At 41.2% G+C, this 27,110-nt stretch overlaps 1 protein-coding gene across 4 annotated transcripts in view; it reads left to right on the top strand.

The window, feature by feature from the left end:
* The window catches only part of MAP3K20 (mitogen-activated protein kinase kinase kinase 20), a 193,658-nt gene extending 167,154 nt beyond the window's left edge, over positions 1 to 26,504 (top strand). For all 4 annotated transcript variants that reach the window (XM_065525653.2, XM_005573500.5, XM_005573502.5 and 1 more), the window contains 4 exons: positions 16,888 to 17,004; positions 19,294 to 19,368; positions 21,917 to 22,067; positions 24,524 to 26,504. In XM_065525653.2, the coding sequence (XP_065381725.1) occupies positions 16,888 to 17,004; positions 19,294 to 19,368; positions 21,917 to 22,067; positions 24,524 to 25,224 (1,044 nt within the window). In that variant the 3' untranslated portion in view covers positions 25,225 to 26,504. The remainder of the gene's footprint in view (positions 1 to 16,887; positions 17,005 to 19,293; positions 19,369 to 21,916; positions 22,068 to 24,523) is intronic.
* The last annotated feature ends 606 nt before the right edge of the window (positions 26,505 to 27,110 follow it).

Consider the following 27,110-nt stretch of genomic DNA (forward strand, 5'->3'; position numbering starts at 1 on the left):
GCCAAGAAAATATTTTCAATTTAAAAAGAAATAATTTATTAATATGGAAAACTGAAAAATCTATGTTTTAGTAAAAATAAGGAGCTTTGGATAATATTTGAGACTGAATACAATGGTCTGTTTTTGGCCATAATGATGTAGACTTCTTGAGTCATAGATTATCTATAAGCCCTAAAGTTGCTGCAGCTTTTGATCCTCTGCTGTTCCTTGGTCACCCATCCAGAGTAATCCTTTTTTTTAGACAGAGCCTCACTCTGTTGCCTAGACTGGAGTGCAGTGGTACAATCTTGGCTCACTACAACCTCTGCCTTCCAGGTTCAAGCAATTCTCCTGCCTCAGCCTCCTGAGTAGCTGGGATTATAGGGGCATGCCACCACACCTGGCTAATTTTTGTATTTTCAGTAGAGACAGGGTTTCACCATGTTGGTCAGGCTGGTCTTGAGCTCCTGACCTCGTGATCTGCCCGACTTAGCCTCCCAAAGTGCTAGGATTACAGTTGGGAGCCACCGCATCCAGCCCAGAGTAATAATTTTATCTATTCATTTGGCAGGCATTTACTGAGGACCTGCTTTGTGCCTGGCTCTAAGGTAGATGCTAGATTTTTATATAAAATCAAAAAGTACAATCCCAGCCTTTACGGAATCTACAGCTTATCATGAGCAGTAGACAAAATTCATGAATGGCTATGGTACAGAATGACGAGTTTTTACAAGGCCATTTACATAGTTCTGTGGGAGATCACTGGATGAGGATCTACAACAGATGGGAAAGGGGTGAGGGAGGGTCCTTGAAGTCTTCTTGGTAGACGTGTTGCTTAAGCTAAATGTTAAAGCCACTAAGAATGACTAGGTAAGGAGAGGACATTGAAGGCAGAAGAAACCATGTGTGCAAAAGCTCAAAAGCACGAAGCCAGGAAAACACAGGGAGCTCTTCTTGGAATAATTTTGAGGGGACTTCATGACTCAACTCAAGCATCCTCCCTCTGGAAAGACTTACCATGGAACAGGGGGATGCCAAAGGGAGTGCCCAGAAAGGGAGCTAGCATCCAGAAAAAGCACTGTCTTATGTGCTAAGCCAAGGAGTTTTAAGGATTTTAAGAAAAGAGCAGATAGGATCAGATGTATGTTTTTAACAGATCTTTCAGAAGCACAGAGAAGGATGAATTGGAAAGGGGCCAGGCTAGAGTGACAAAGATCTGTGAGTGGGCAGTGGAGACAACCAGGTGAAAAATGTCAAAGCGCTGAGCCTGTGCCAGTGCCATGGGTCCCAGGACACACTGAAACGGATTAGATTCTGTCACTAGCTGGAGACACAGCAAGTCGGAGGGAGGGGCCAGGAGGGTGCTGAGGTTTCTAGTGTGGGCAACTAGAGAGATGATGTTATAAAGTGGTGGATCAAAAGTGAAATATACAATGTGAATATGATGCTAAGGTGCTAAAAGTATAAAGAAGTGACTGGAATGGGTGAGGTTCAACAGGAAAAGCTTTTTTTTTTTTTTTGAGACGGAGTCTCACTCTGTCGCCCAGGCTGGAGTGCAGTGGCCGGATCTCAGCTCACTGCAAGCTCCGCCTCCCGGGTTTACGCCATTCTCCCGCCTCAGCCTCCCGAGTAGCTGGGACTACAGGCGCCCGCCACCTCGCCCGGCTAGTTTTTTTGTATTTTTTAGTAGAGACGGGGTTTCACCACGTTAGCCAGGATGGTCTCGATTTCCTGACCTCGTGATCCGCCTGTCTCGGCCTCCCAAAGTGCTGGGATTACAGGCTTGAGCCACCGCGCCCGGCCAGGAAAAGCTATTTTGGATTTCAGGAGTTAAGAATAGTATAAATAGAAGTGGCTGAAGTCCCTGCCTTTTACCCTTCTGGAGGAGGACAGGAATCTTTGGGAACTAATTCAGGAAGGGACTCTGCATCTTCAGAGCTGCTTCTCTTCCTCTTGCCTGTTCTGACTTCAGGATCTGGACCTACCTCAATTGCCTTTGCTGCTTGTTCTTTTGTTTCAAATTCCACAAACGCAAATCCCTTTGGATCTCCAGTAGACTTATAATGTGGTATACTTATATAAACAACATTGCCACATTTCCCAAAGACTCTTTCAATCCAGCTGTGATTAACATTTTTGGGAAGTAACTCCTGTGATAAATTAAAAGCAATATTAAATAGTTTTTTGCAATGATTATATTTTCAGAATGTCAATAAATTTTTAACTTAAAAAAAAAAAAAAAGAAAAGCTATTTTGGAAGGATGAGTATTTTATTGGGGCTTGAAGAGGTTGGTGGGCAGTTGCAGAATAATTTCCAGAATATAATGCTTAAGGCTTTTGCTTAGAGAATACATTCTAAAGAGCTCAGGTATTCTATAAATGTCATCTCCTTTCTCCTGTTGGCATTTGGGTGGGATGCATAACTCATAGTATGATCACTGCTGATTCAGAAAGAGATAACAAGAGGAAGTGTATGACTTGCCTGGGGTGAGGCAAAGACAGAGCTAAGACCAGAAATTACATCTTTATTATTGTCTTTGTAGTAAATACGTGCTAGATCTCACACCTGAGCCACAACATTTAAGCCATCTGTAAACCTATATAAAGCAATCCTAGAATAAATTACTGTCCTGTTCTAAAGTATACCAGCTATGCCAGCCTATGTCTTAGCATTATGAAATATTTTCTGATTAATGTGCTTTGAATTGAAATTTCAGTTCCCCACACAAAAACCTTGTTGCCTTGGGCCTTAAAGATAGAACCCAGAAAAAAAGGCTTCCTTCAAGTCCCAATTAATCAAGTTCTCATAAAACCATCTTCACGGGAAAGGTGAAAACTTTAAGTCCATCCCCACCTCCATGACCAGAATAAGCTTTCCAAGAGAAAACTGGAGCTTTGCAAATCTCTCCAAACCTAAGAGTTTGCATAGCAGAGGCATTTGCTGGATTTCACCTTTTCTTTTACAAGCAAAATGAAAAATGTGTTGTAATGGCAGCCATTGAGAATAAGGTATGACAGTGACTTTATCATGAAAATAGTGGCTACATTTTCCCTTTGCATTTGAGAAGGACCACCCACTGACTACCCCTTAAAATTATGTCATTTCCACAACTTTAAGCCTACTAAGAGCAAGCCAGGAAAATATTACCTTATACACAAATAGGTAAAGGAAAAACCCCGTCCACCTTTGTCCTAAGAATTCAGATTAAGTTATTTTTCTTAGCTTCATTTTACAACCAGATGGATGATGGCACAAAATGAGGTTGATTTGCAGAACCCTGAAAGGTGATCCGCGTTTGAGTGCCTGTGCCTGCTATCATAGTCAGGAGTGGCTGCAGGGCCATCTTGCCCATGCGCTTAGTCTTCACAACCACATCCCTCCAAAGAGCCAGGACCTGACCAGGCTCCAGCCCCACTGACGCTTATAAGAATTCTCCCACAAGTGAAATGTGCTTTTTCTGAAACAACCTAGCAGGGAAAACATCATGATGAGACCAAAGGCTTCACTGGCAATTTAAATTAATAAGCGAAACAAGTTTTACCCCCATTTACTTGACCTGCTCCTAAAGAGTAAAGTTAATTATTGATTTAAATGACATAGACCAGGCACAGTGGCTCATGCCTGTAATCCCAACACTTTGGGAGGCCAAGGCGAGCAGATCACTTGAGGTTAGGAGATCGAGACCAGCCTAGCCAACATGGTGAAACCCCATCTCTACTAAAAGTATAAAAATTAGCTGGGCGTGGTGGACGGCGCCTGTAGTCCCAGCTACTAGGGAGGCTGGGGCAGCAGAATCGCTTAAACCCAGGAGGCAGAGGTTGCAGTGAGCCAGGATCACACCACTGCACTCCAGCCTGGCTGGGCAACAGAGAAAGACTCATCTCAAATAATAATAATAACAATTTAGATGACGTCATATGTGGAGACAACCTGGAAGTTACGACAATCAAACTGGCAGAAATGGTGTCTTTCTCTGCTTGAATGTTTCCCATGCTAGGGATAATTATTATCACTTCATACTTCTGGTGAGCACTTTGCAAAGGGCATTTTTGTGTAATTGTTACAACTCAATATGACAGGGAACATTATCTCCGTATCATCCTCTTCATGAGGAAACTGAGGCACGTAGGTGAAGCTCCTCACCAGAGGCTCCAACTTAGTAAGGCGCAGATTCAGTCTGAGGGTCTAACTACTGTGTCACACTGCCTCATTTTGGAAGATACCATTGTCCCCCAAAATAAGTATACTGGTAATGAAAAGGCATTTGGGGGTCAGTTAATTCTACATTACCACTATTTCTGTTTTTGCAATCAAAGTGCCCCGTGTTTTACAATCTAAGGCCTTTGACTTGGCACAAAAGGAAAGTGGCTTCCAGAATCTCGGGCGACTTCATGCACTCCCCAGGGTGGCAACCACCCCTTTTTATTAAAATATTCAGCTGCCTAGATTTTATCATTATATCTCTTACCAGCTCACCACGCAGGAATATTGATTCTCAAATTGCCAAGAGATAAACTATCAAATCACCCAGCAGTTTTCTCACCAAGATCTTTTTGAGACTTCGTGTGTCATAAAAATTTAAAAGCAGAGTTAGGAAGCAACTCTTTGGGGAGTCGTCCATTCCTTACGAATGCTCAACCGCTCAACCGTCACAGACTGTGTTCCTTGCGTCCTTATTTCCTCCTCTCCCCAATGAGGCAAAGGAAACCTGATTGAAGCTCGGTTCCCGTGGGTCTAAATTGATTACCTGACATAGATAGGAGACTGAGGTTAGGGGAAAAGTAACGGAAGCAACACGCTGCCCCTCCCAAGTCTCCGAACACACCGGCACCTACTCCTTAAAGAAAGACCAGGCTTCCGGAGTAGAGCCACTCCTTCCCAGATGACCATCGCTTTCAATTTCCTATTTCAAAGAGGCAAGAAAAGTAGGAAGAGAAATGAGAGGAATCTTTGGAAGAGGTAGAAGCAGAATTACTGATACCCACAAAGTGGTAGCTTATCAATAGAGCACTTTCCTGCCCAGCTGACTCCCTCAGCCGCCTTCCACCCTTGTCATTGTTAACACCTGGCCTCTTCCGCCACTCCCCAGCGGAAGAAATTCGATGAATAGTTCTGCTTTTCCAGCCATGTCATCTGTAGGTTAAAAATTCTGCCTTTTACAAATGCTTCCCACTTGTATTGTGCTTTTAAGTCCTTATTACATTGCTTATAAAATGTTGCATTTAATAAACTTAATTGAATCTCCAGGCCCTTTCTCAGAGCACCATAAATATCAAAAACTGTCAAATAGGGCTTTTTTTTCCCTATTGTGCACTTTTTATAAATGGACAGATAAACATGAATAAAATAACAGGGCACAAAGAAAAGGATTTTCTAAGTACAGCCAACACTTTTTGGAAATTTCAGGACAGCTAAAAGCAGCGCTTTACTTTGATATATCTTACGTTTATTAAAAATTAAGTATAGGGAGGCCGGGCGCGGTGGCTCAAGCCTGTAATCCCAGTACTTTGGGAGGCCGAGGCGGGTGGATCACGAAGTCAGGAGATCGAGACCATCCTGGCTAACATGGTGAAACCCCGTCTCTACTAAAAATACAAAAAACTAGCCGGGCGAGGTGGCGGGCGCCTGTAGTCCCAGCTACTCGGAGGCTGAGGCAGGAGAATGGCGTAAACCCGGGAGGCGGAGCTTGCAGTGAGCCGAGATCGCGCCACTGCACTCCAGCCTGGGTGACACAGCGAGACTCCGTCTCAAAAAAAAAAAAAAAAAAAAAAAAAATTAAGTATAGGGAAGTTTATTTCCATGATCATCTATTTGTTGAGAGAAAAAAATACATGTATGCACACATGTATTTGTGTGCCTAAGTATCTAAGATGAATAAGTTCTAGAGATCTACTGTACAGCATAGTATCTATAATTAACAGCAGGTTGTTATATACTTAAAATTTGTAAATTTGATCTCATGTTAAGCATTCTTGTAAAAATAATAAGTAATAAATAAGAGGGCAGGAGGAAACTTTTGGAGGTGATAGATAAATGTTTATGGCATAGGTTGTGGTGATGGTCTCATAGGTGCATACATTACCTACCTGTTCTTGAGTTCTCATGCAACAGAAATTAACATGAGAGTGAGAAAGTTTCCCAGACAGGGCTTTATTGGGGCCTATGCTGGAGCCCAAGGAGACAGCATGGGAGCAAGAGTTCTCCGACTGGCTCTCTGAAGGCAGGTCTTGCAGTGTTTTAAGAAGGGTGACATGAATAAGCATGAGGTATACGAACGTCATTACATGTGCAGGACAGAGCATGGGGTGTGCAGGCAAAGTGAGAAATCATGTTAATACATGCATCGCATGATCAAAAAATGGCAGATAAGCTCCTGGGGCGGGGATTTGAGTAATATAATGAGGCAAGGGGTTAGGATGGGTCATTTTCTTGGTTCTGTGTGCATGCGGGTGATAGGGTTAACTCCCTTGAGTGAGATTGACGTGGAATGCTGCTTCTCAGTTTCCTCACAGTTTACAAGGTCTCACGGTCAGTGAGGATGTATGGGAAAAAATACACTGGTGGAGGTGGGGTGGGGCTGAGCCCCGTCCCTACTCTGTCTTGTAGATGTATCTCCAAACTCATCAGGTTATATACATTAAATAGGTAGAGCTTTTCATATGTCAATCATATCTCAATAAAGTGTTTTTTTTTTAAATGAGAAAGAATCACAAGTTTTAATTGAGCAAAGAAGCAAATGCAGCTCAGAATTTTACAACTGCATAACTCGCTGCTGATTTCTAATTCCAGAGAGTGGCAATGTACTCTGTCAAACGGGTTGGCCAGCCACCTAGAGAGCTAGAGAGCTAGAGAGCTAGAGCAGAGCTGGGTGAAGTGCTCAGTGCGTACCTGCTGAATGGATTGACAGTCCTGCATACACGCTAGCATGCCAGGAAGTGTCTCACAATGGGAGGAAGCCCTGGTTTGGAGCATGTGTAGATCTCCATGGTGTGAAGATGGCAGATTTCAAGTTACCAATCTGGCATCGCTGGCTTTGAAACTGGGAATGGCTGTAAGCAATCAGCTCATGAGGGCTGGCTCCAGCACACCGTAGGGTCCCTCTTAGTCTTCTTAATCAAGACTACAAATTCCTTTTAAAATAGCGATGTACATGATAAAACACAGGTTTGAGTAAATTACAAGCACATTATTGCTGGTTACCAACCATCATAAGAAGTGTCTTTAACTCAGAGAGAGCTCCAGTCTCCTAATGAATCCGTTGTTAGTTGGCTTAGGTCTCTGGGTCACCGTTGTCTCATTTTGTCATATTGTCTCATACTGACCATCATGCATGAATCAAAAATTGGGATTCAGTTTTGTAAAAAGTAAGAATATAGTCTGGAAACAGAAAAACAAAATGTAAATTTGTGACTGTCTTTAAAAAACATGGAAACAGTCATAGTTGTGACTCCATGATGACAGGCACAGTTGTCTGTAGGAGAGAGATCTTTGCTTTTAGAAGCAAGTTTTCAAAAAGCTTCTGAGGATCACTGTAAGTTCTGCAGCAAGAGATCTCAGTACTCACAGTGGCTTGTTTTCTAAACCAAAAATTAGGTGTTGAGAATAATCGACTATAAAAGGGACAGACTATTGGAAGTAAAATGAAGAAGCACTATGTTGGAAAATCAAGGATGTAGGACAACCATATCAATCCTGGACATTAGGATTTGAATTGGTAATAGCTTAACTGGTAAACAATGCCTATTGACTAGGTTACTGTTGCTTTGAAAATCATATTTCTTCCAGTCACCCCTAAAGTCATGGGGTGGCAGGAGAAGAACTTATCAGGTAGAACAGATGTTTTTATATTTTGAGTATCCTGGATAAAAGTTTATTTGCATAGATTTCCCAGCATTTAAAAATGTTAAAGCAGTGCTTAGATGAGTGAGATCAACTTCTATATTCCTTAAGAAACCCAGTCTGACACGGAATAGATTCTTAATTATTCAAAAATCAATAGCAAGACTTACTATTCTTTTTTTCCATCATGAAGACCTAGTACTTTCCAATTTCAAATACAGTTAAGGAAAAAAAGCCCTTTCCAAACATGTCAACTAACATCTGAACCATTTTAGATCGTCAAGTGTGTAATGCATCATATGAAAGTATGTCTCACTTGATTTGTTTCACTTTATTTTAACATCATCCTTAAAGCCCCTTTTTCATACATAACTCAGATAACAACTCCCAAAAAGGCAATATAACAACCTTATCTCCACTGGTGTCTACTTGGCACCAATCTGCCCTGACCTTAGACACAAGCCATTGTTAAGGGTATAACGCATTTACATATTTTGCAATAAAACATCAGTTATTTGCATTACTGTGTCAAGTTTTATTTGATTCTTTCACCTAAAAATGACTCATTTTCCTTTCTTGTATTTTAAAAACCAACTACTCTAAGCTTGTTTGAGAATAATCAAAAATTGCCCATTTAGCTAGAAGTCATTTTCTTTTCAAAAGGCAAATGTTATTTAATCTTTCAGCTGTTCATTGTGCCATCATAAATACTTTCTTTTCAGCACAGTTGTGGGGACTGAAATGAGCCCACTAATTGCCTCCCATTTCGACTGACATGTGGTGGTTTAGTGGAAAGAGAACACAGCAGGGAGAAGGAAATAGGAGGCTGAGAAAATGAGAGCTAATTATTTTCACTGCCTCATGTCAGGCTCTGTGTCAGCCTTGTTTTTACAAACTGGAAGGTTTAGCACTAAATAAAACAAACTGGCGTCATGTTTTTATATACTGGCAGTGTCATGGAAGCAGCTGCACATCTCAAAGACAATATAATGCCTGCGTTCGCATGGACACCATCTGACAGACACTGTGAGCCACGGCTAATGAGGATATCACAGTGGTGCCAAGTGAAAGGTGCTGAATTATGTATGATTCTTCATCAGTACAGCAATAGTCCTGTACATCATTATGAGACATTGTTTTGCTGAAGAGATTAAAACATTCTTAGTTCCAGACCCTGCAACCTATACGCGCTGAAAGAGGTTATTAATGGAATTTTTAGGGAGAGTTTCTTGTGGATTTCTTTTTGGTTAAAAAAACAAATCTCATGGGACAAAGCCATGGTGGGTCATGACACTGTACAGATAAAGAAGAGAAGCAAATTAACCATACTTGTATTATCTTTTTTAAAGGCAGCATAATAAAATATAGTGTAGCAGGGTTATACTTAATGATAAATAACCCAGGTGCTATCACAGGATGTTCCACTCTCCTGCCTTTAAAACTGCAGGTTTCAGCAGCTGAGCTAGATAATAGCAACTCATATAAAGGAGCCTTCAGAGACCTAAATCGTCAACATCTTACTACTTTTAATACCAGCATGAACAAAATTTTTATCGTATTCTTATTTCATCTTGCATTACTTCTTAGATTTCACAACAGTCAGTTGCCTGCTATGAGACTGGCTCTTCCAGTCTTCCCTTGAATCTTAAAAAGTTTATTCCGACCTCTGTATTTTATATTTTAAATTGCTTCCTCAAGACAGGCCTTTTTGGCTGAAACCCTGAGCATTCTTGGTTGATTTTACTTTTTCTCCATTCATGGTTTTAGGGGGTGGGGGTGGATTTTGAAAATTAACCTCTCAGCTTAGACTTGGCATGTCTGGACTGGAATTCCCATCCTACGAAGCCAAATGACCTGGCTACAAATCTCTCCATTTTCTGAGCCTCAGTCCCCTTATCTGTAAAATGGGGGCAGTGCTCTCTATAACAGGGTAAGGCTGTGAGGATTAATTAACATAGACAAATCTCAAAAACATTATGCCAGACATATACAAGTACCTGCTGTAAAATTCTAATTTTGTGATATTCCAGAACAGTCAACTTTAATCTATGGTGATAGAAGCAGGAACAGTGTCCCAGTTATGTAGGCAGCTTATCTGGGAATAGGCATGAGGGAAGGTTCTGGGGTACCAGAAATAACTTGCTTATTCAGGTGGTTACACAGATATATACATTTGTCAAAATGTATTGAACCGTACACTTAAAAATCTGTGCATTTTATTATATGCAAATTATGCCTCAATAAGAAAATATATTTAAAATTTTTTAAATGTCTGTAACATCAGGTAAAGGTGATCTATAAAAGCCTGAAAGGCAAATTTTGGGAGTCTGTTTCTTTCTGAAATATCCTGAATGATCTTGGTCTTGATTGTTTAACAGTTTATCTATAATGTTGATGAATGCAATTACATTTTGATAGGGAAAAATAGAGAGAGAGAGATTGAGATTATTGTCTCTGAATTGCCCAGAACTTTAAACTCTAGTTTTTTGTGCTACCTTTTAATCTCTTTTCCTATTTGGAAAATTTACCTCTATCTTATTTCTTTTTATTCCCTCACCTCTTCCCCCCTTTTCTTCATTCCTTCATTCTCTTTTTTCTTCCTTGTGGGAGATGACTTGTCTGTGATGTTTGGCATGACTTGTACTAGCTTGGAACTCTAAAAAATTTTAAACAGCTTGCAGAGAGTGGAATAGTGATTTCTCACAAAGAGATACTTAATTTAGCATTAACCAAGTGTTTAGGATTTTATCTTCACAGTGTAAGAGTTTCTGTTTTAGTTGGCCAGTAGTCTTAATTCAGAAAATTTTTTCACATAATTGGCGATCCTTAAGCAGTTCAGATGGAATGCTTTCTCATCCTCCATTAGCCACACACTTGCTCCTAAAATTACCCAGGTATTTCAGCAGATAAACATGCGTATTCTGGGCACCCACTAGACTTGTTGTATTTTTCATTCATGTCAAATGCAAACATTCCCCTCTCCCCAACAAAATTCCATTTGTTTCTTGTAGATTTGCATTTAGAGGCAGATTTTCTAGCTAGTGCAAAGTTCCGGGTAACTACTTTTTGCTACTGGAAGCCCTAGCAAAAGCACTTCCCAGTGCCCAGCTCTGCTCCTGGGCTAGTCCCCTTTTCCTGCTGAAGAGTAATTAGCACTCCCTGCAAATGCACATCAATCACTTGTGCCTCACCACTTGCTACCTGTGTGACCTCAGTCAAATTACCTCATCTCTCTGTGCTTTGGTTTCCTCATCCAAGATAAGGCTCTCTGGCTGCCAGTCATATGTAATGCCTCCAGACATCTGGTGCTGCTTCTTAGTAGTGCTGAATCAGAATATGTGAAAGCAGGGAAGGTCAGAATTGGTGTTATATGATCCATCTATGTAAGAAGATATGAATTTATTCCTTCTTTGATTCATTTCATGAAACTGGCCATTGTTAGGTTGCCGCTTGGGCTGCATCTTCTCTTTTTCATCTCTGATCACTCCCTGGTATCCGAGTGATTCCCAGCCCCCTGCATGCCCAGACTCCTGCCCAAGTGAGATGCGCTGACCCAGCCTGCCCACTCCAGCAGGGTCCCTCTCCTAGCCCACTCTTTACACCTTCCGCCCATCAAAGCTACCTTGTTCTCTGTCCCATTCCCTTTTATGGCTGCTAGATGACAAACCAGCTAATCTAGTAAACTAATTGGAGCTGTGTTGGTGACCATATTGGTAATAATGATAATTATTCCTTTTTGAGCTCCTAATTCGGTTCTGGCACAATGCTGGGAACTGCATTTACATTATCTTATTTAATCTTCACACGACACAACAATCCACTTCTGAGTAAAGACGCTGAGGTTCAGAAAGGTTACATAAGTTGGCTATGGTTGGGGGTAAAAGGGACAAAACCGAGATTCAGGCCCAGGTAGTCAAACTTTAAACTTGTGATCTTGCCCCACCTTGCCCCACAATGTTCCGCTGGTAATGACTTAAGGTATGGCCTTTTCCCGTGCCGTTTCCATTTTAATAGGAATCATTAACACCTTAGTAAGAGGAGTGAATAACAGGTGCATCTCAGACTACCAGGGTGAGATGGTTTTGAAAAAAGAGTATTTTGCAGTTCCCATAGGACCTCAGAATAGAGAGCTGTTTGCTTTTGAGAGTTGTTCACAGACATTCAAAGTGATCCTTGAATATTTCTAATTCAAAAATCAGTACCCACATTTCTAACACTCACCCCAAGCCAAAATCAATAGTTTACCTGGGCCAGGTGCAGCTGCTCATGCCTGTAATCCCAGCAATTTGTGAGGCTGAGGCAGGAGGACCACTTGAGCCCAGGAGTTCCAGACCAGCCTGGACAACATAGTGAAACTTCATCTCTACAAAGAATGAAGGCAAAATTAGCCAGGCATGGAGACGCATGCCTGTGGTCCCAGCTACTTGGCAGGCTGATGTGGGAAGATCGCTTGAGCCCGGGAGATTGATGCTGCAGTGAGCTGAGATTGCACCACTGCTCTCCAGCCTAGGTGACAGAGTAAGAACCTGTCTCCAAAAAAAAAAAAAAAATGGTGAATGGTTTTAAAATCAGAGTCCACTGGGCCAGGCACGGTGGCTCACGCCTGTAATCCCAGCACTTTGGGAGGCCAAGGCGGGTGGATCACGAGGTCGGGAGATAGAGACCATCCTGGCTAACATGGTGAAACCCTGTCTCTACTAAAAATACAAAAAATTAGCCAGGCATGGTGGTGGGCGCCTGTAGTCCCAGCTACTCGGGAGGCTGAGGCAGGAGAATGGTGTGAACCCAGGAGATGGAGCTTGCAGTGAGCCGAGATTGCACCACTGCACTCCAGCCTGGGCAACAGAGTGAGACACCGTCTCAAAAATAAAAAAATAAAAAAAACATCAGAGTCTACTGTGCCCAATACCTGGTCCCTGTCACAGCCAAGGTACTGAAAAGGTTGCAAATATGTAAGTAAAACCCTATATTAGGCTCATAAACTTGTGGAATTGTTATTTTTAGTGATGTTATTGATGACTTAATTCATTTTATTTGTAATGATAGCCTTTTCCGTGGTTGATCAGTTAAGAACTGGTTACATGGCATCTCAATGTCTGCAGCGTGTCCAGTCCAATTCAATAACCATTTGAATCCCAGAGTTGTGGACAATCGTCATTGATAATTTATGACTCACAAAATGGCAAAAACATTAAGGATACCTTAGGCTAATTTGAAACTGAGCAGAATATAAGGAATTCCATTACTTTATTTGTGGATTACTTTTGTTAACTAGGCAACGATGACATCATAGATGCCCTGAAGATACCTGGAGTTAGGTCAGGCCATTGTCAAATTAACTTTATGATTTACATGGGCCCTGCGTGTTGGAGCATATTCTCTTTCTCTCTTACCCAGCTTTGTAACAAGCAGAACCTACTTTTTAGTGAAATTCATGATGGCCTCCTTGTCTTATGACTTCCTTGATTATAGTTTTATTCCTTCTGTAGCTACTTTCTTTTATGGTTCAGGTAAAAGTCTTTCTTTAGTAGAAGAGAAAAAGAGAATTTAAAAATAAAAGGTCTCTAACCCTATTATTTGCATCAGTGTTTCTCCAAGTTGGACTTTGGGGAGCAGGGAAGCAGTTGCTGCAGGGAGAATGATGGCCACCAGCTTTCTGGGTTGTATCAGCGAAATCTTCTCTGGTCCTTCTTCCGCCTGCCTGTTGTCCATGGCTGGACCCATTTATGGAGCTGGACAAAACCATCCAGCAGGTTCACCTGCTACCTCTCCTGCTTGTCTGTCCCCATTAGTATCTCCTCCGGCTTTGGAGTCATGCAGCCTTGTGCTGATGTCAACCACATATTGGTCATGAAACCCTAGGAAAGTTATTTAATCTGTCTGAGCCTCATTTTTCTCATTCATCTAAAGGGAAAATAGGCCTGACTTTCAGGGTTCTGATGGCTATCCAATAAAATAGCATGGTGTAAGTGCCCAGCGACATGCCTAGAGCATAGTAAGCGCTCCACAAATGTGAGTTCCCCTCCTGTCAGCCGCTTCTTCACACAGAGCTGTTCTGACAGTGTGCCAAGGAGGGTCTGATTTATAGCTTGAAGTCATGGGGGAGCTCTCTGGTTAGGAGATGAGAGTGAAGCAGGCGAAGTTCAGGCATTTTCATGCCATTCAAGGTCTTTTGACTGTGCTTTTGACTAACTTAATTCCCAAACTTGACAGGCAAAAGAAACTGAACTAAGTAAACTCATCTCTTCTAAGGCTTTTTATCCCAGCTGCTGCCTTGAGAAGGTTCTTGCTATTTCAGAGAAGAGCAATCATGACACCAAACAGTCATTATCCTGCCCAGTTATCTCAGAACCCACGTTGCCTGGGTAGCAGTGGCTCCAAAACAAAGAAATACTGAGAGATTTGTCAATTCTGAGAAACTAATTTGACTTACGTTAGCCAAGAGCCAGGTTTTCATTTTATTGAATGGACCTTTTCCTTCACTAATTGGCTCTCCATTTTGTGAATGTGGCTGGGCAAAGAGGGTCAGACGTGGGCCCTGCTTGGTTTGCAATTCATCTAGAGGCTTTCCTAAAACATCAGGCACCCCCAGCTTCCTGTTGAAGCCAACGGGCTTTCAACAGCCTCTTTGTTGATGCCTTTCCATAAGAATTATGTCTGAGCTTGCTCTAGGAAACATTCCAGGTCCACTCTTATTTATGAGGGCATTTTCCCGTTTCAGCATGTAAGGTGCTTGGTACATTAGCCTTAATCCTCAGGATTCTTCATTCTTCAATAAACACAGAGCCAGGAGCAATGGCTCATGCCTCTATCCCAGCTACTTGGGAGGCTGAGGTGGGAGGATTGCTTGAGACCAAGTGTTCAAGACCATTTTGGGCAACACAGCGACATACTATCTCTAAAAAGGAAATTTTAAAAAATAGGTAGATGGACAGACAGACAGAATGTGCATTTATGGTCCAGGGGTCAAATTTGGTACAAAGACATGAGTTTATTTTCCTTTGTTTATCCCCATTTTTATTATTAAATTATTTATACAGCAAAGTTGAAAGAATTTTACAGTGAACCCTCATAGCCCCCATTCAACCATTAACATTTTACTATACTTGGCTTATCACATATACTTGGTTTATCCATCTACCCCTCCCTCTAGCCATCCATCAATCTTGATTTTCTGATACATTTCAAATTAATTTGCAGACATCAGTATACTTCCTCCTAAATATTTCAGTGTGCTAGAATAAGAAATGCAGTTCAGGTGCAGTGGCTTATACCTGTAATCCCAGCACTTTGGGAGGCTGAAGTGGGAGGATCACTTGAGCCCAGGAATTTGAGACGAGCTTGAGCAACAACATAGTGAAACCCCAGCTCTACAAAAAATTAAAAATAAGAAAATGTTAGCTGAGCATGATGGCACGTGCTTGTGGTCCCAACTACTTAGGAGACTGAAGTAGGAAAATCGCTTGAGCTTGGCAGGTCAAGACTGCAGTGAGTGGAGATCATGCTACTCATACTCCAGCCTGGGTAACAGAGCAAGACCCCTTCTCAAAAAAACTGTTTTAATAATCACTATAAAATTAATTAAAAAGAGAAATACACAGATTTAAAATGTACATTCATTGAGTTTTGACCAATGCATGTACCTGTGTAACCCAAACCTCTATCAATAGAGCACTGCTACCCCCAGAAAGTTTCCTTATACCCCTTGTAAGTCCCCATCTGCAGAAGCAAGCACCCTTCTGAATTTTTCTACCATTAATTAGTTTTGTCTGTTCTAGAATATCATATAAATGGAATCATTAGGTTGTTCTTTTTTTCTATATACTTCTTTCACTCACTATAATGTTTTTGAGATTTATCCAAGTTGTTGCATGCATCAGTAATGTCTTCCTTTGTATTGCTAAGTAGTATTCCATTCTATGAATATATCACAGTTTATCCATTCTCATTTTGATGGATGCTTGGCTTGTTTCAAGTTTCCTAGTTAACATGATAAAGCTGCTAAGAACATACCTAGGCAAGACTTTTTTCATTTCTCTTGGGTAAATACCTAGGAGTAGAATTTCTGGGTCATAGGATAGGCATATATTTGGTTTTATAATAAATTATCAAAATTTTTCTGAAGCAATTGTACCATTTCCCACCAACAATGTATTAATATTAATATGAGAGTTCCAGTAACTCTAAATCTTAGCCAACATTTGATGTTATCAGTCAGCCATTCTGATGGGTGTATAGTGGTACCTCATTGTGGTTTTAATTTGCATTTTCCTGTTAATGAATGGTGTAAAGCACTTTTCCATTATATGGTGATTTTATTAAAAATTTAATTAACATACCATTGTTTAAAAATCAAGAGTTTTACATAAGGATCCTAATTCTCAGCTGTTCATGAAATATTAAAGGACCTAGCAAAACTGGGCTCATATTTCCACATGGGAACAATCAACAGAAGTCACGAAGTAGCTGTGCCTTTAGGGGAACTGTTCTTTGGTTTCCCGGAGTCCCTCACCCACCCCATAACTCCCTAGTTGTCCATTATCATTTATCAACACATTTGCATTGTTGTTTTCCTTCTTAAGAGGCAAGTGAGAGTTTCTTGAACCCACATCATTATCAATCTAGGAAGATTAAAGGTGGATCAAGAGGGCCTTATATTTCAAGAAAAGTAGAAAACCACATTTCTTTGTGGTAATGAAAAAATGTTCCTACAATGTTTAATATGTAAATTAAATGAGTCTATTTTAAAAGGTTGCCACTTAAAGCTTTATAAGGAAACTGCCTGGCTTTACTCCTTTTTATTATCTGCCTGGTCCCTTCAGGATTTTGAGTTTGTAAGTCCTATAATAGAACACTTAAAACTGACACATTATGTCTCTAGGCTGCACTAACTGGGGCTTACTTAGATATACATAGGAATCTAATTTCATGTCCTTTTACTGAAAAAGAAAAAAAAAAAGCCACTCCAATAATACTTCATTTAGAATATTTTATGTGTTATGAAACATTGACACTAAAAAAAAATTGTTTCACTTTCTCAAATTATATAATTTTGTTTTTAATTCCAGGATTGTAAGTGGAAAATGTATATGGAGATGGATGGGGATGAAATTGCAATAACCTACATAAAAGATGTGACATTCAACACTAACCTACCTGATGCGGAGATTTTAAAGATGACAAAGGTAGGGTTCTATTTACGGCTTAAAAGCTCTTTTGAATTCAGAGATATCAAACAAAGACATTAAAATACCCCAGCAGTGTGCTTTTGTGCTTGTCCATGCTCACATCAGCTCAGCCTCGAGCTGGCTGTTGAAAGGCACATTTTATTTAGCAGATTGAGATCATAATAGGTTTTTGTTAAAATTCCACTTATGCTGTGTGAACTAAAAAGCACTGCAAAAAGGTATCATTTAATTTTTTTTAAATTTTTTTCTTCTATATTTCTTTATGCTTACTCTGTCATTTATTAAAGGAAGGAAAATGTGAATGATGAAAATATTTACTTCAAATTTTGAGTGCTTTTAAACTTTGGAAAACTTATACTTTCTTGGTTGAGAAAGACTTTCTTGGTTGAGGTCAATTCCCTGAAGGACTGAGATGAGGTTCATTATGAGGCACACATTAAAGTCTTAATGGCTTCCTTAAGTCCACACTATGAATTCCTGGAGTGACTAGAAAGCATGCTACTACTCCAGGGCCAATGGGAAGCATGCTGAGGAAAACACTGAAGAAAGACTTGTGGAAATGCTTAGCTCGCTCCTCAAAATGGAAAAAAAATTCAATTCTGTCCCAATCATACTGGAAAAATACATATGAGACTTCAATTGTAGAAGGTCAACAACTTCAGGTGAATAACCATGAAGTCAACAGGACAGTCACCCTGGCCTCACATAATCCGTTAACTGTGATACACTATTAACCAGGTCTTTGGTTTCAGTGAAGAAAGTGGGGCTTGTAGCAAAGAACCCAGGTACAAACATAAGTAGGGAACTAAAATGGTTCTTCAAAGACATGCATTAGAGAAAACACATTGCATTAGAGAGAAGACATTGTAAATGTGTTCTCTTCATAGGCATCAGAATGCTAAACAACCAAGTCATTTTAATTTACAAGTGGACATCAAGCAGATTGATTTGATATTCGTTGTTGGATTCCACTGTGTATCTAGGAGTTATTTCCATGGCATTATTTATCTATAAGGGTTATGACTTGGTTTTACCTTTTTCTTATTTTGCTGGGACATAATATGTTGTCTTGAAGACTGGAAATATATTTTCTTTCTTCCCCACCCATGCCGTGGAGTTGTAAAACTGAATATAAATGTTTCTGCTATCATGCCATACATACGAAATCACACAGCAACATTAACAGGCTTATAGGAAAACTAGAACTGGAACAGACCAATCAAAAGTTATAGAATTTTTAAACATCAACAGAAACAATAACAATCCTAATTTAAAACAAACACACAACAACAACAAAAAACTAGCCCAGGTTGGGTGCGGTGGCTCATACCTGTAATCCCTGCACTTTGGGAGGCTGAGGGGAGCAGATCACTTGAGACCAGGAGTTGGAGAACAGCCTGGACAGCATGGTGAAACCCAGTCTCTACTAAAAATACAAAAAATGAGCCAGGTGTGGTGGCATGCTCCTGTAATCCCAGCTACTTGAGAGGCCGAGGCTTGAGAATCACTTGAACCCGGGAGGAAGAGTTTGCAGTGAGCCAAGACTGCGCCACTACACTCCAGCCTGGGCAACAGAGTGAGACTCAGTCTCAAAGAAAACCTGGCCCAGCTAAATCTCTATCACATTTTCTTTGAACCCAGCTCACGGTCAGTCATTCCTTTGCAGCCTTAAACCTGAACTGAAAGGGGGATGGGAGGAGAGTGCAGCTTATTTCTGAGGCCGTTTTCATCATAATTAAAATAGGATCAAAGGCACAGGCTTCCTCACTAATCCTTTGTTTTAATATAGTGGGAAAACATAACCACGGTTTCTTCACGTGTATGTGCAGCTTGGCTGGATAGTGTGATGTTATGGAAAGCAGAGGGATTGTTGAAGCCACTGAACCAGCCACGGCTTTACTCAAGGAAAGCACTTCTGGGTCTTCTTATATTGCTATGGATTTCTCTTAATTGTGGGAAAGTTTTCCAACGGATGCTTCAAACTTTAGCATGAATCAATGACATAATGATAGGACTGAGTGATAGCAAATGTTGTATCGGAAAAGAAGATTATGGGAGGCCGTGACTAGCTGTTTACAAATATACAAAAGGATGTCTTATGAAAAGCAAAACTCCAAACATTAGCATGTTGTGAGTGATCACATGAGAACCGACAAGGCTTTCATAATCATCTGATGTTATGCCCCTATTTGCTAATTGTGTATGGCACAACTGGCCTCAAAGAAACATACGATAGTAGAGCTGACTGTGTTATGGTACTACACCATCCTAACTTTTGTTTTTCAGCCACCATTTGTAATGGAGAAGTGGATTGTAGGAATAGCAAAAAATCAGACTGTGGAGTGCACTGTCACATATGAGGTAAGCTCTGGGGGCAAGAGGCTGGTGGCCCCACCAACAGTGAATGAATATAAATTTATCTGTTACCTCAGAGCATATAATTTATTGGAATGTATTGGGAGATAAACCAACCATCATGACCATGGGATCAATATAATTTATCTAACAACATGTTGGGAAGAAAAGAGAACAGGATAAACTTACCCAGATAGAGACTGAGGTAGTGCTTCATTCATTCATTAGTTATGGACTGAACACCTTCTGTATACCATGTCAGATGTTTGGTATTGGGGATACTAATACTTAATACTAATTTTTTTAAAATCAACAAGATCTTTGTGGCTGGTGGGACATACACCTTACAAGGTACATAAACCTAGTGGGAGTGGGTGGAAGGCAACAGTTATAGTACAGTCTTGGCACTCCTGGAGATATTAGTGTGCACCCACCACCAAAGGGACATGCATTTCATTCATTCATCCAATTCATTCATTCAAGAAACATTTATTAAGGATCTACCATGAACCAGGCACTGTTAGAGGTGCTTATACCAGTTTGATCACACTAACTTCATGTAAATCAATACTGAAAAATATCGGCCCGGCGCAGTGGCTCACACCTGTAATCTCAGCACTTTGGGAGGCTGAGGTGGGCAGATCACTTGAGCCCAAGAGTTTGAGACCAGCCTGGGCAACATTATGAAACCCTATCTCTACGAAAACTACAAAAAGCAGCTGGGTGTGGTGGCACATGTCTGTGGCCCTGGCTACTCGGGAGGTTGAGGTGGGGGGATTGCTTGAGCCTAGGAGGTTGAGGCTGCAGTGAGCCGAGATCACACCACTGTACTCTAGCCTGGGTGGCACAGTGAGACCCCGTCTCCAGGATTAAAAAAAAAAAAAAAAAAAAAAAAACTGAAAGATATTATTATCCTCATTTTGCAGATAGGAAAAACAGGCTCAGAGAGATGAAAGGAAGGCCTGAGGTATGAGGTACTCACTGACAGAATTGTTGAAGTCACTTCCATGTTTTCTGACTATAAAAAAACACTTTCTGCTCTTCCCTGGCTACCCTGTTAGCTCCCAGTGGCTGCAGTAAGATGAAGTCCACCTCAAAGAGGACTTTGTGAGTGTGGCATTTTGATGGTTTCCTGGGCTGCCAGGATTTGGCTTTTCAGTATTAGAAATACAAACTCTGGGCCAGGCATGGTGGCTCATGTCTGTAACCCCAGCACTTTGGGAGGCTGAGGCAGGTGGATCACCTGAGGTCAGGAGTTCGATACTAGCCTGGTCAACATGGTAAAACCTCATCTCTACTAATAATACAAAAATTAGCTGGGCATGGTGGTGCATGCCTATAATCCCAGCTACTCAGGAGACTGAGGCAGGAGAATTGCTTGAACCCAGGAGGTGGAGGTTGCGGTGAGCCAAGATTGCGCCATTGCACTCCAGCGTGGGAGACAAGAGCAAAACTCTGTCTCAAAAAAAAAAAAAAAAAAAAAAAAAAAAAACCTCTGGCCAGGCTGGAAGCCAAAAAGTTTTACAGCAGTTATTTATCCTTACCTGCTGGGGTGCACAGGTTGTCAGGCATCTGAGAAGAAGTTACATTATTTGTCAAAGCATTGCTTGTGAGGTACAAAACCCAAACAAAAGAGGCTGGTTGGTCTTGAGGAAGTTGGAATCCCGACTATTCTAAAGTCTGTTAACTGGTCCTCACTACTCAGGAAAAGCCCTCTTGTTAGTAATCGGACAATTAGAACAACCAGATTCTATCTCTGCCTGCCTTAGACAGTTTTGGAGACAGCACACCCAGTTCTTTTTCTTCTTCTCTCTCCCTCCTCCTCCTTTTTTAGACCCCATGATGATATGCCACTTTTGTCTGGGTTTTTCACTTCAGAGTTTTTAAAAACAGATTTCCCTAACTGTATTGAACCTGGAGACTCTTTAATTGACACTGATTGGTGACAGCTAGTGAGGAGGGAGATTTCAGGACAAGAAAGTGATGTGTCTTGACCTAGTGTCCTCTTCCTGGTCCCCATTTCTTACTTTTTGATCCTGTCTCACTTTTGCATATGAGACCGTTCCCCCTCCATGTAGGTGATTCACCCCACCGCATTCACTCAGTTCCCTTGATGATCCGAATTCACTCTGAGGCAAACATGGTGGTCACATTTTCATTTATTCAACAAAATATCTGCCTTCAAGTACTATAAATAGAAGAGGTAAATTTTTATTTCTTATTAAACAAAGAGGTAAGTTGAGATTTGTCAAATATAATAAATTCTGGGAGAAGACAACCATATTTTTAGCTACTATAGTTTACTAAGAAATATATGTTATAATTCATTAAGGAATAAGTGCTATAACCCACTAAGAAATAAAGTGGTTAAACATTTTCTTTTCATCACATGAGCATATTTGGGCCAACCGTTCAGAATATTTTCCTAGTGCATTATGATAGTGTTCTAAGAAGTGAAATTGAAGTGATATAATAACCTGGATATCTTTCTTTCCCATTTTATATGTGTTTGTCTATTTGGTTATATGTGTCTTTTTTTTTTTTTTTTAACCAGAGTGATGTTAGAACTCCAAAAAGCACTAAACATGTCCATTCGATTCAGTGGAGTAGAACAAAACCTCAGGATGAAGTGAAAGCAGTCCAACTTGCCATTCAGACATTATTCACCAATTCAGACGGCAACCCCGGAAGTAGGTCTGACTCAAGTAAGTTAGTGTTCCCGTATTAGATGTGTGCTAGATTCCAGAAACTTAATTATGACATTTTTAGATGATCTGAAGACTCAGAGGATACCACCTCAATCAGTTAAGATCTATCTTTGAGCTTCAAGTAGCAGAAAACCCAGTTTCAACTGCCTTACTCCAATAGTTTCCCAAGTGTGGCCCCAGGACCAGCAGCATCAGGATCACCTGTGAACTTACTAGAAATCCAGATCCTCAGGCCCAAACCTAGACTTACTGAACCAGAACTCTGGGGGTAGGACCTGCAATCTGCATTTAAGGAGCCTTCCCGGTGATTAAGAACAACTCTAAAGTCCTTAAACCACTGATTTAAACTGTAATAAAATTTATTATCTTCCATAACAAGAAGTTCAGAGGCAGGGCAGGCTCCAGGTGCAGTAAGATAAGCCGGCTCAACCATATTCAGATAGTGGAATGAACCTTCCCTTCTTTCCGCCCTGCCATGCTCAATAGGCTGCCTTTGCCCTCGGCTCCTCTCCTGTTTACAGTCATCACACAAAGATATGGCAATGCCCAGAGGAAATAACGGGTTAGGTCCCTACCTGTTCTTATATATAGGAGTAAGGAAAACTTTTCTAGAACCCCCCAACAGACTATCCCTCACCAATTCTGCTTTGGCCAGAATAGAGCAACTTGTCCGTCCCTAAACATAGCATGAGCACATCGGACTTAAACTAATTAAAGTCGATCCCTGGAGCCAGAATGCGGTCAACTCTCCCGATCACATGGCTACATGGAGGGGGTTGGAGACTGAGCAAAATCAGGGTTCTATTGGAAGCCAAAATTCCAGAGAAGTCAATGGGAGGGAAAGAAGGCATTGTGATTCTGTATGATACTGCTCATGTGAAGTATCTACTGTAGTCAAAGTCATAGAAACAGGAAGGAGAAGATAGTTAACAAGTGGGAGTCGGGGGCAGGGGAGAAGGGAAGGGAAAAGGGCAAAGAGGAAGGTAGAGATTAGTGGGTCTAGAGTTTCAGTGTTGCAAGATGAAACAATTATAGAGATCTGTTGCACAACAATGTGAATATACTAACAGTACTGAACTATAGACTTAAAAATGGCTAGGATGGGCCGGGCGCGGTGGCTCACGCCTGTAATCCTAGCACTTTGGGAGGCCGAGGCGGGCGGATCAGAAGGTCAGGAAATCGAGACCATCCTGACTAACACGGTGAAACCCCTTCTCTACTAAAAATACAAAAAACTAGCCGGGCGAGGTGGCGGGCGCCTGTAGTCCCAGCTACTCAGGAGGCTGAGGCGGGAGAATGGCGTGAACCCGGGAGGCGGAGCTTGCAGTGAGCTGAGATCCGGCCACTGCTCTCCAGCCTGGGCGACAGAGTGAGACTCTGTCTCAAAAAAAAAAAAAAGCTAGGATGGAAAAATGTGGTTGTTACCACAATAAAATACACACATACATACAATAACAACAACAAAAGAAGGCGTTGTGATGCATTGAAGCCTGGGAGGAGTCTCTGGAATTGTCTGGGCAAGTCACTCACCTCAGAGGTATGGGTCACCTGTGCGCAGACAGTGAGGGAGACAGAGACATGCATGCTCTGATACCCTCCACACGCGTCATCTGCGCGAGCAGAGGGTGGAGTAGCCGAGGAAGCTGAGGCTGGGAGGACCACCCAGGAACTCCAGCAACATTGTTCAGGCTCGGGCTTGGGGGAGCAGAAAAGATCTCAGGTGTGAGGAACTTGCTTATTCACTGAAATATAGCTTACTAAATGGTCCTTGTCAATTCACCATTTTCTTTTATCTTAACTTCTTCCTACTTGCCAACGCAGCTTCATTTTTTTGTGCTGAAAATACTTCTTATTCCCGAGCCTCAGGATCTCTCCTCTGGACACATGAACGGTCTTTCTTTCAAACAATCTCTAGCTGTCTCAACCTTCGGAACCTCATTTATTTTATCTGCATTTAGGGTCCTTGAGGTTTTAAAAGTGCAGGTTGCAAAAAAAACCTTTTGTTTACTAAACTTGCCCCTGCCACCTGGACATACTTTCTAGAAGTAAGAACACAACTATGTAGGAAGAAGATGGGATTTAGATGCAGAAGGACTTGGTATTATTGACTGAGTGATCTTGGGCAAGTTATTTGACCTCCCAAGCTTCCTCATTTATAGAATAAGACTATTAGTGTTTACCTAAGAAGATTATCGAGAGGATTAAATCAGATACTGTAAGGAAAGCCCATGGAACAATGCCAAGCACATAGCATAGATTGACTAAGTGTAAATGTCCTTATTTTTTAAAGTATTTGTAATAAAGGAAATGTCCTTATACGTAGCCTAGAATTTCTATGAATGGTAAAGCTTAGAGCATCCCAAACAGCCTTGAATTATCCTAAGACAGGCGTATGAATTAGGCATGCAGCTTTACTGTGGCTTCAAAGATGCTCATTTCCATTTCTCCCGCAGGTGCTGATTGCCAGTGGTTAGATACTCTGAGGATGCGGCAGATTGCATCCAACACTTCTTTACAGCGTTCCCAGAGCAATCCTATTCTGGGGTCACCATTCTTCTCATACCTTGATGGCCAGGATTCCTATGCTGCTGCTGTGAGACGGACCCAGGTGCCCATTAAGTATCAACAGATTACACCTGTGAACCAGTCCAGAAGCTCCTCTCCTACTCAGTATGGACTGACCAAAAACTTCTCTTCCCTGCATCTCAGCTCTAGGGACAGTGGCTTTTCCAGTGGCAATACTGACACCTCTTCAGAGAGGGGTCGATACTCAGACAGAAGCAGGAACAAATATGGACGTGGTAGTATATCACTCAATTCTTCTCCTAGAGGAAGATACAGTGGAAAAAGTCAGCATTCCACTCCTTCAAGAGGAAGATATCCTGGAAAGTTCTACAGGGTTTCTCAGTCACCACTCAATCCTCACCAGTCGCCTGACTTCAAGAGAAGCCCTAGGGACCTCCATCAACCCAACACCATACCAGGGATGCCTTTGCACCCTGAGACTGACTCAAGAGCCAGTGAAGAGGAGAGCAAAGTCAGCGAAGGGGGCTGGACAAAAGTGGAATACCGGAAAAAGCCCCACAGGCCCTCCCCCGCCAAAACCAATAAAGAGAGAGCCAGAGGGGACCACCATGGATGGAGAAACTTTTGATGAATTGAACTACATGAGTTTTTCTAAGCAGGTTAAAAAAAGAAAGAAAGAAAGAAAGAAATGTAATGGTTTTTGGTAATATGATCCCTTCACATTGAATTAACAAAAAGACAACACTTCCATTTTTGGGATTGGGAAATACCTTCTAATTGAGACTATAGCCAAACCAGGGTCAAAATTATGGATATTGGTTACCCAGTGATCATAACTAGGCTTGAAAATCACTACACGTATTTTCTCCCTTGAGTGAACATTCTTAGAGGAAAGGTTATGCCATCTTTTTACCCTAACCACTGATATTCTGGTTAGCAGGGCCAGGATGAGGGTAAGGCAAATAAGGTCAACAAAAAAAAATCAAATTTTTAGGTAATGACAGAATGAGTGTTACTGATTTTTCCTTTTGACTGAGGATGCAGTATGGCCTGGCAAGGCACTGTTACTGGTCTTGTCTTTAACATTTATATTTTGTTCATCATAATTTTTTTTCATTTGTTTTATTTTTTAAAATATTGCATTAAAATATCATTTAGCTTGATTATCGAGTTTTTTGGTTTGGGGTTTTTTGTTGTTTCTTTTTGGTTTTCTTTCTTTCTCCCCCTTTTTTTTTTTTTGATGTCCCCTTAAATTTTGTGCCCAAGACAGGTACCTCACTCATCTCACCCTTTGGCTCAGCCCTGCTGGTTAGTATTTAGTATTTATTTTAGTAAGATACTTGTGTTTTTATGATGGTCAGAGTTGAACTGATCTGGCTTGTCATTTTTCAGTAATAAAAAAGTTACTGAATTTAATGTTGATTATGATGCATATCTCATTCATATACAATTTATCAGAAACCAAAGATTTAAATTGCCTGGATTTGTGGTTCTTTCTCTCCCTAAGTTCCCAGGGACTGCTTTCAAATATTATTTTCTAAATTTCAACAAAGAAGGAGCAAAGAGGATAAAACAACACTCCATAAAGTCCTCTTGGGATGTCAGAAATCTAAAATCTAAAAGAAAACAGACACAGAGCAAGATAATAACGTCACAAGCTAAAAGCCAGAAAAATTTAAAATTACCAACATCCTTGTTGGAGTCAGACAGTAAATATCAGCCTTGCAGCAAGACAGCTCTGAGCAGCTGCGGGCAAAGAGGTAAACCGGTGGGGGTGCCAGGAGACTGTCTGCAGCTTAGGGCAGAAATGGTGGGATCCAACTTGTGAAATGCTTCATGTTTTACAAACCAAAAAGTCAGGTAACAACAAACTTATTATATGTCAAATCAATAAATGTTACTTTCAATATTCTGAGATTCTGTGCAACATTCAGTAACCCTGTTTAGCATTCACTTAAACCCTACATAGGATTCTCAGTGCTCTGTAGAAATCCAAAGGACACTCTTCTAATTCTGTGGGTTTGAATTCTTTTTTAAAAGAAGCTGGTCATCTGAGTACATGCATATGTTCTCAGGGTAGCTGCCCTGCTGTGTGTGATACATTACTTGAGGCCTGGTGGGGAAAACTGTATTTCGGTAGCATTAAAGTCAAGGTGGGCGGGGCATGGTGGCTCACACCTGTAATCCCAACACTTTGGGAGACTAAGCCAGGAGGATTGCTTGAGCCCAGGAGTTCAAGGCCAGCCTGGGTCACCAGCCTATCTGGGTCAGATAGGGAGACACCATCTCTACAAAAAAATACAAAAATTAGTTGAGCATGGTGGCATATGCTTGTAGTCCCAGCCACTCAGGAGACTGAGGCAGGAAGATCACTTGAGCCTGGCAGGTCAAGGCTGTAAGTAAGACGTGACTGCACTGCAGCCTGGGCAACAGACCAAGACCCTGTCTCGATCAATCAATCGATACTAAAGTCAAAGTTATAGGAAGTGACCTTTATTTACAAGGGAAGTTGTC

The sequence above is a fragment of the Macaca fascicularis genome, chromosome 12 (assembly GCF_037993035.2).
Source record: "Macaca fascicularis isolate 582-1 chromosome 12, T2T-MFA8v1.1".
In the NCBI taxonomy this organism is placed as follows: Eukaryota; Metazoa; Chordata; class Mammalia; order Primates; family Cercopithecidae; genus Macaca; species Macaca fascicularis.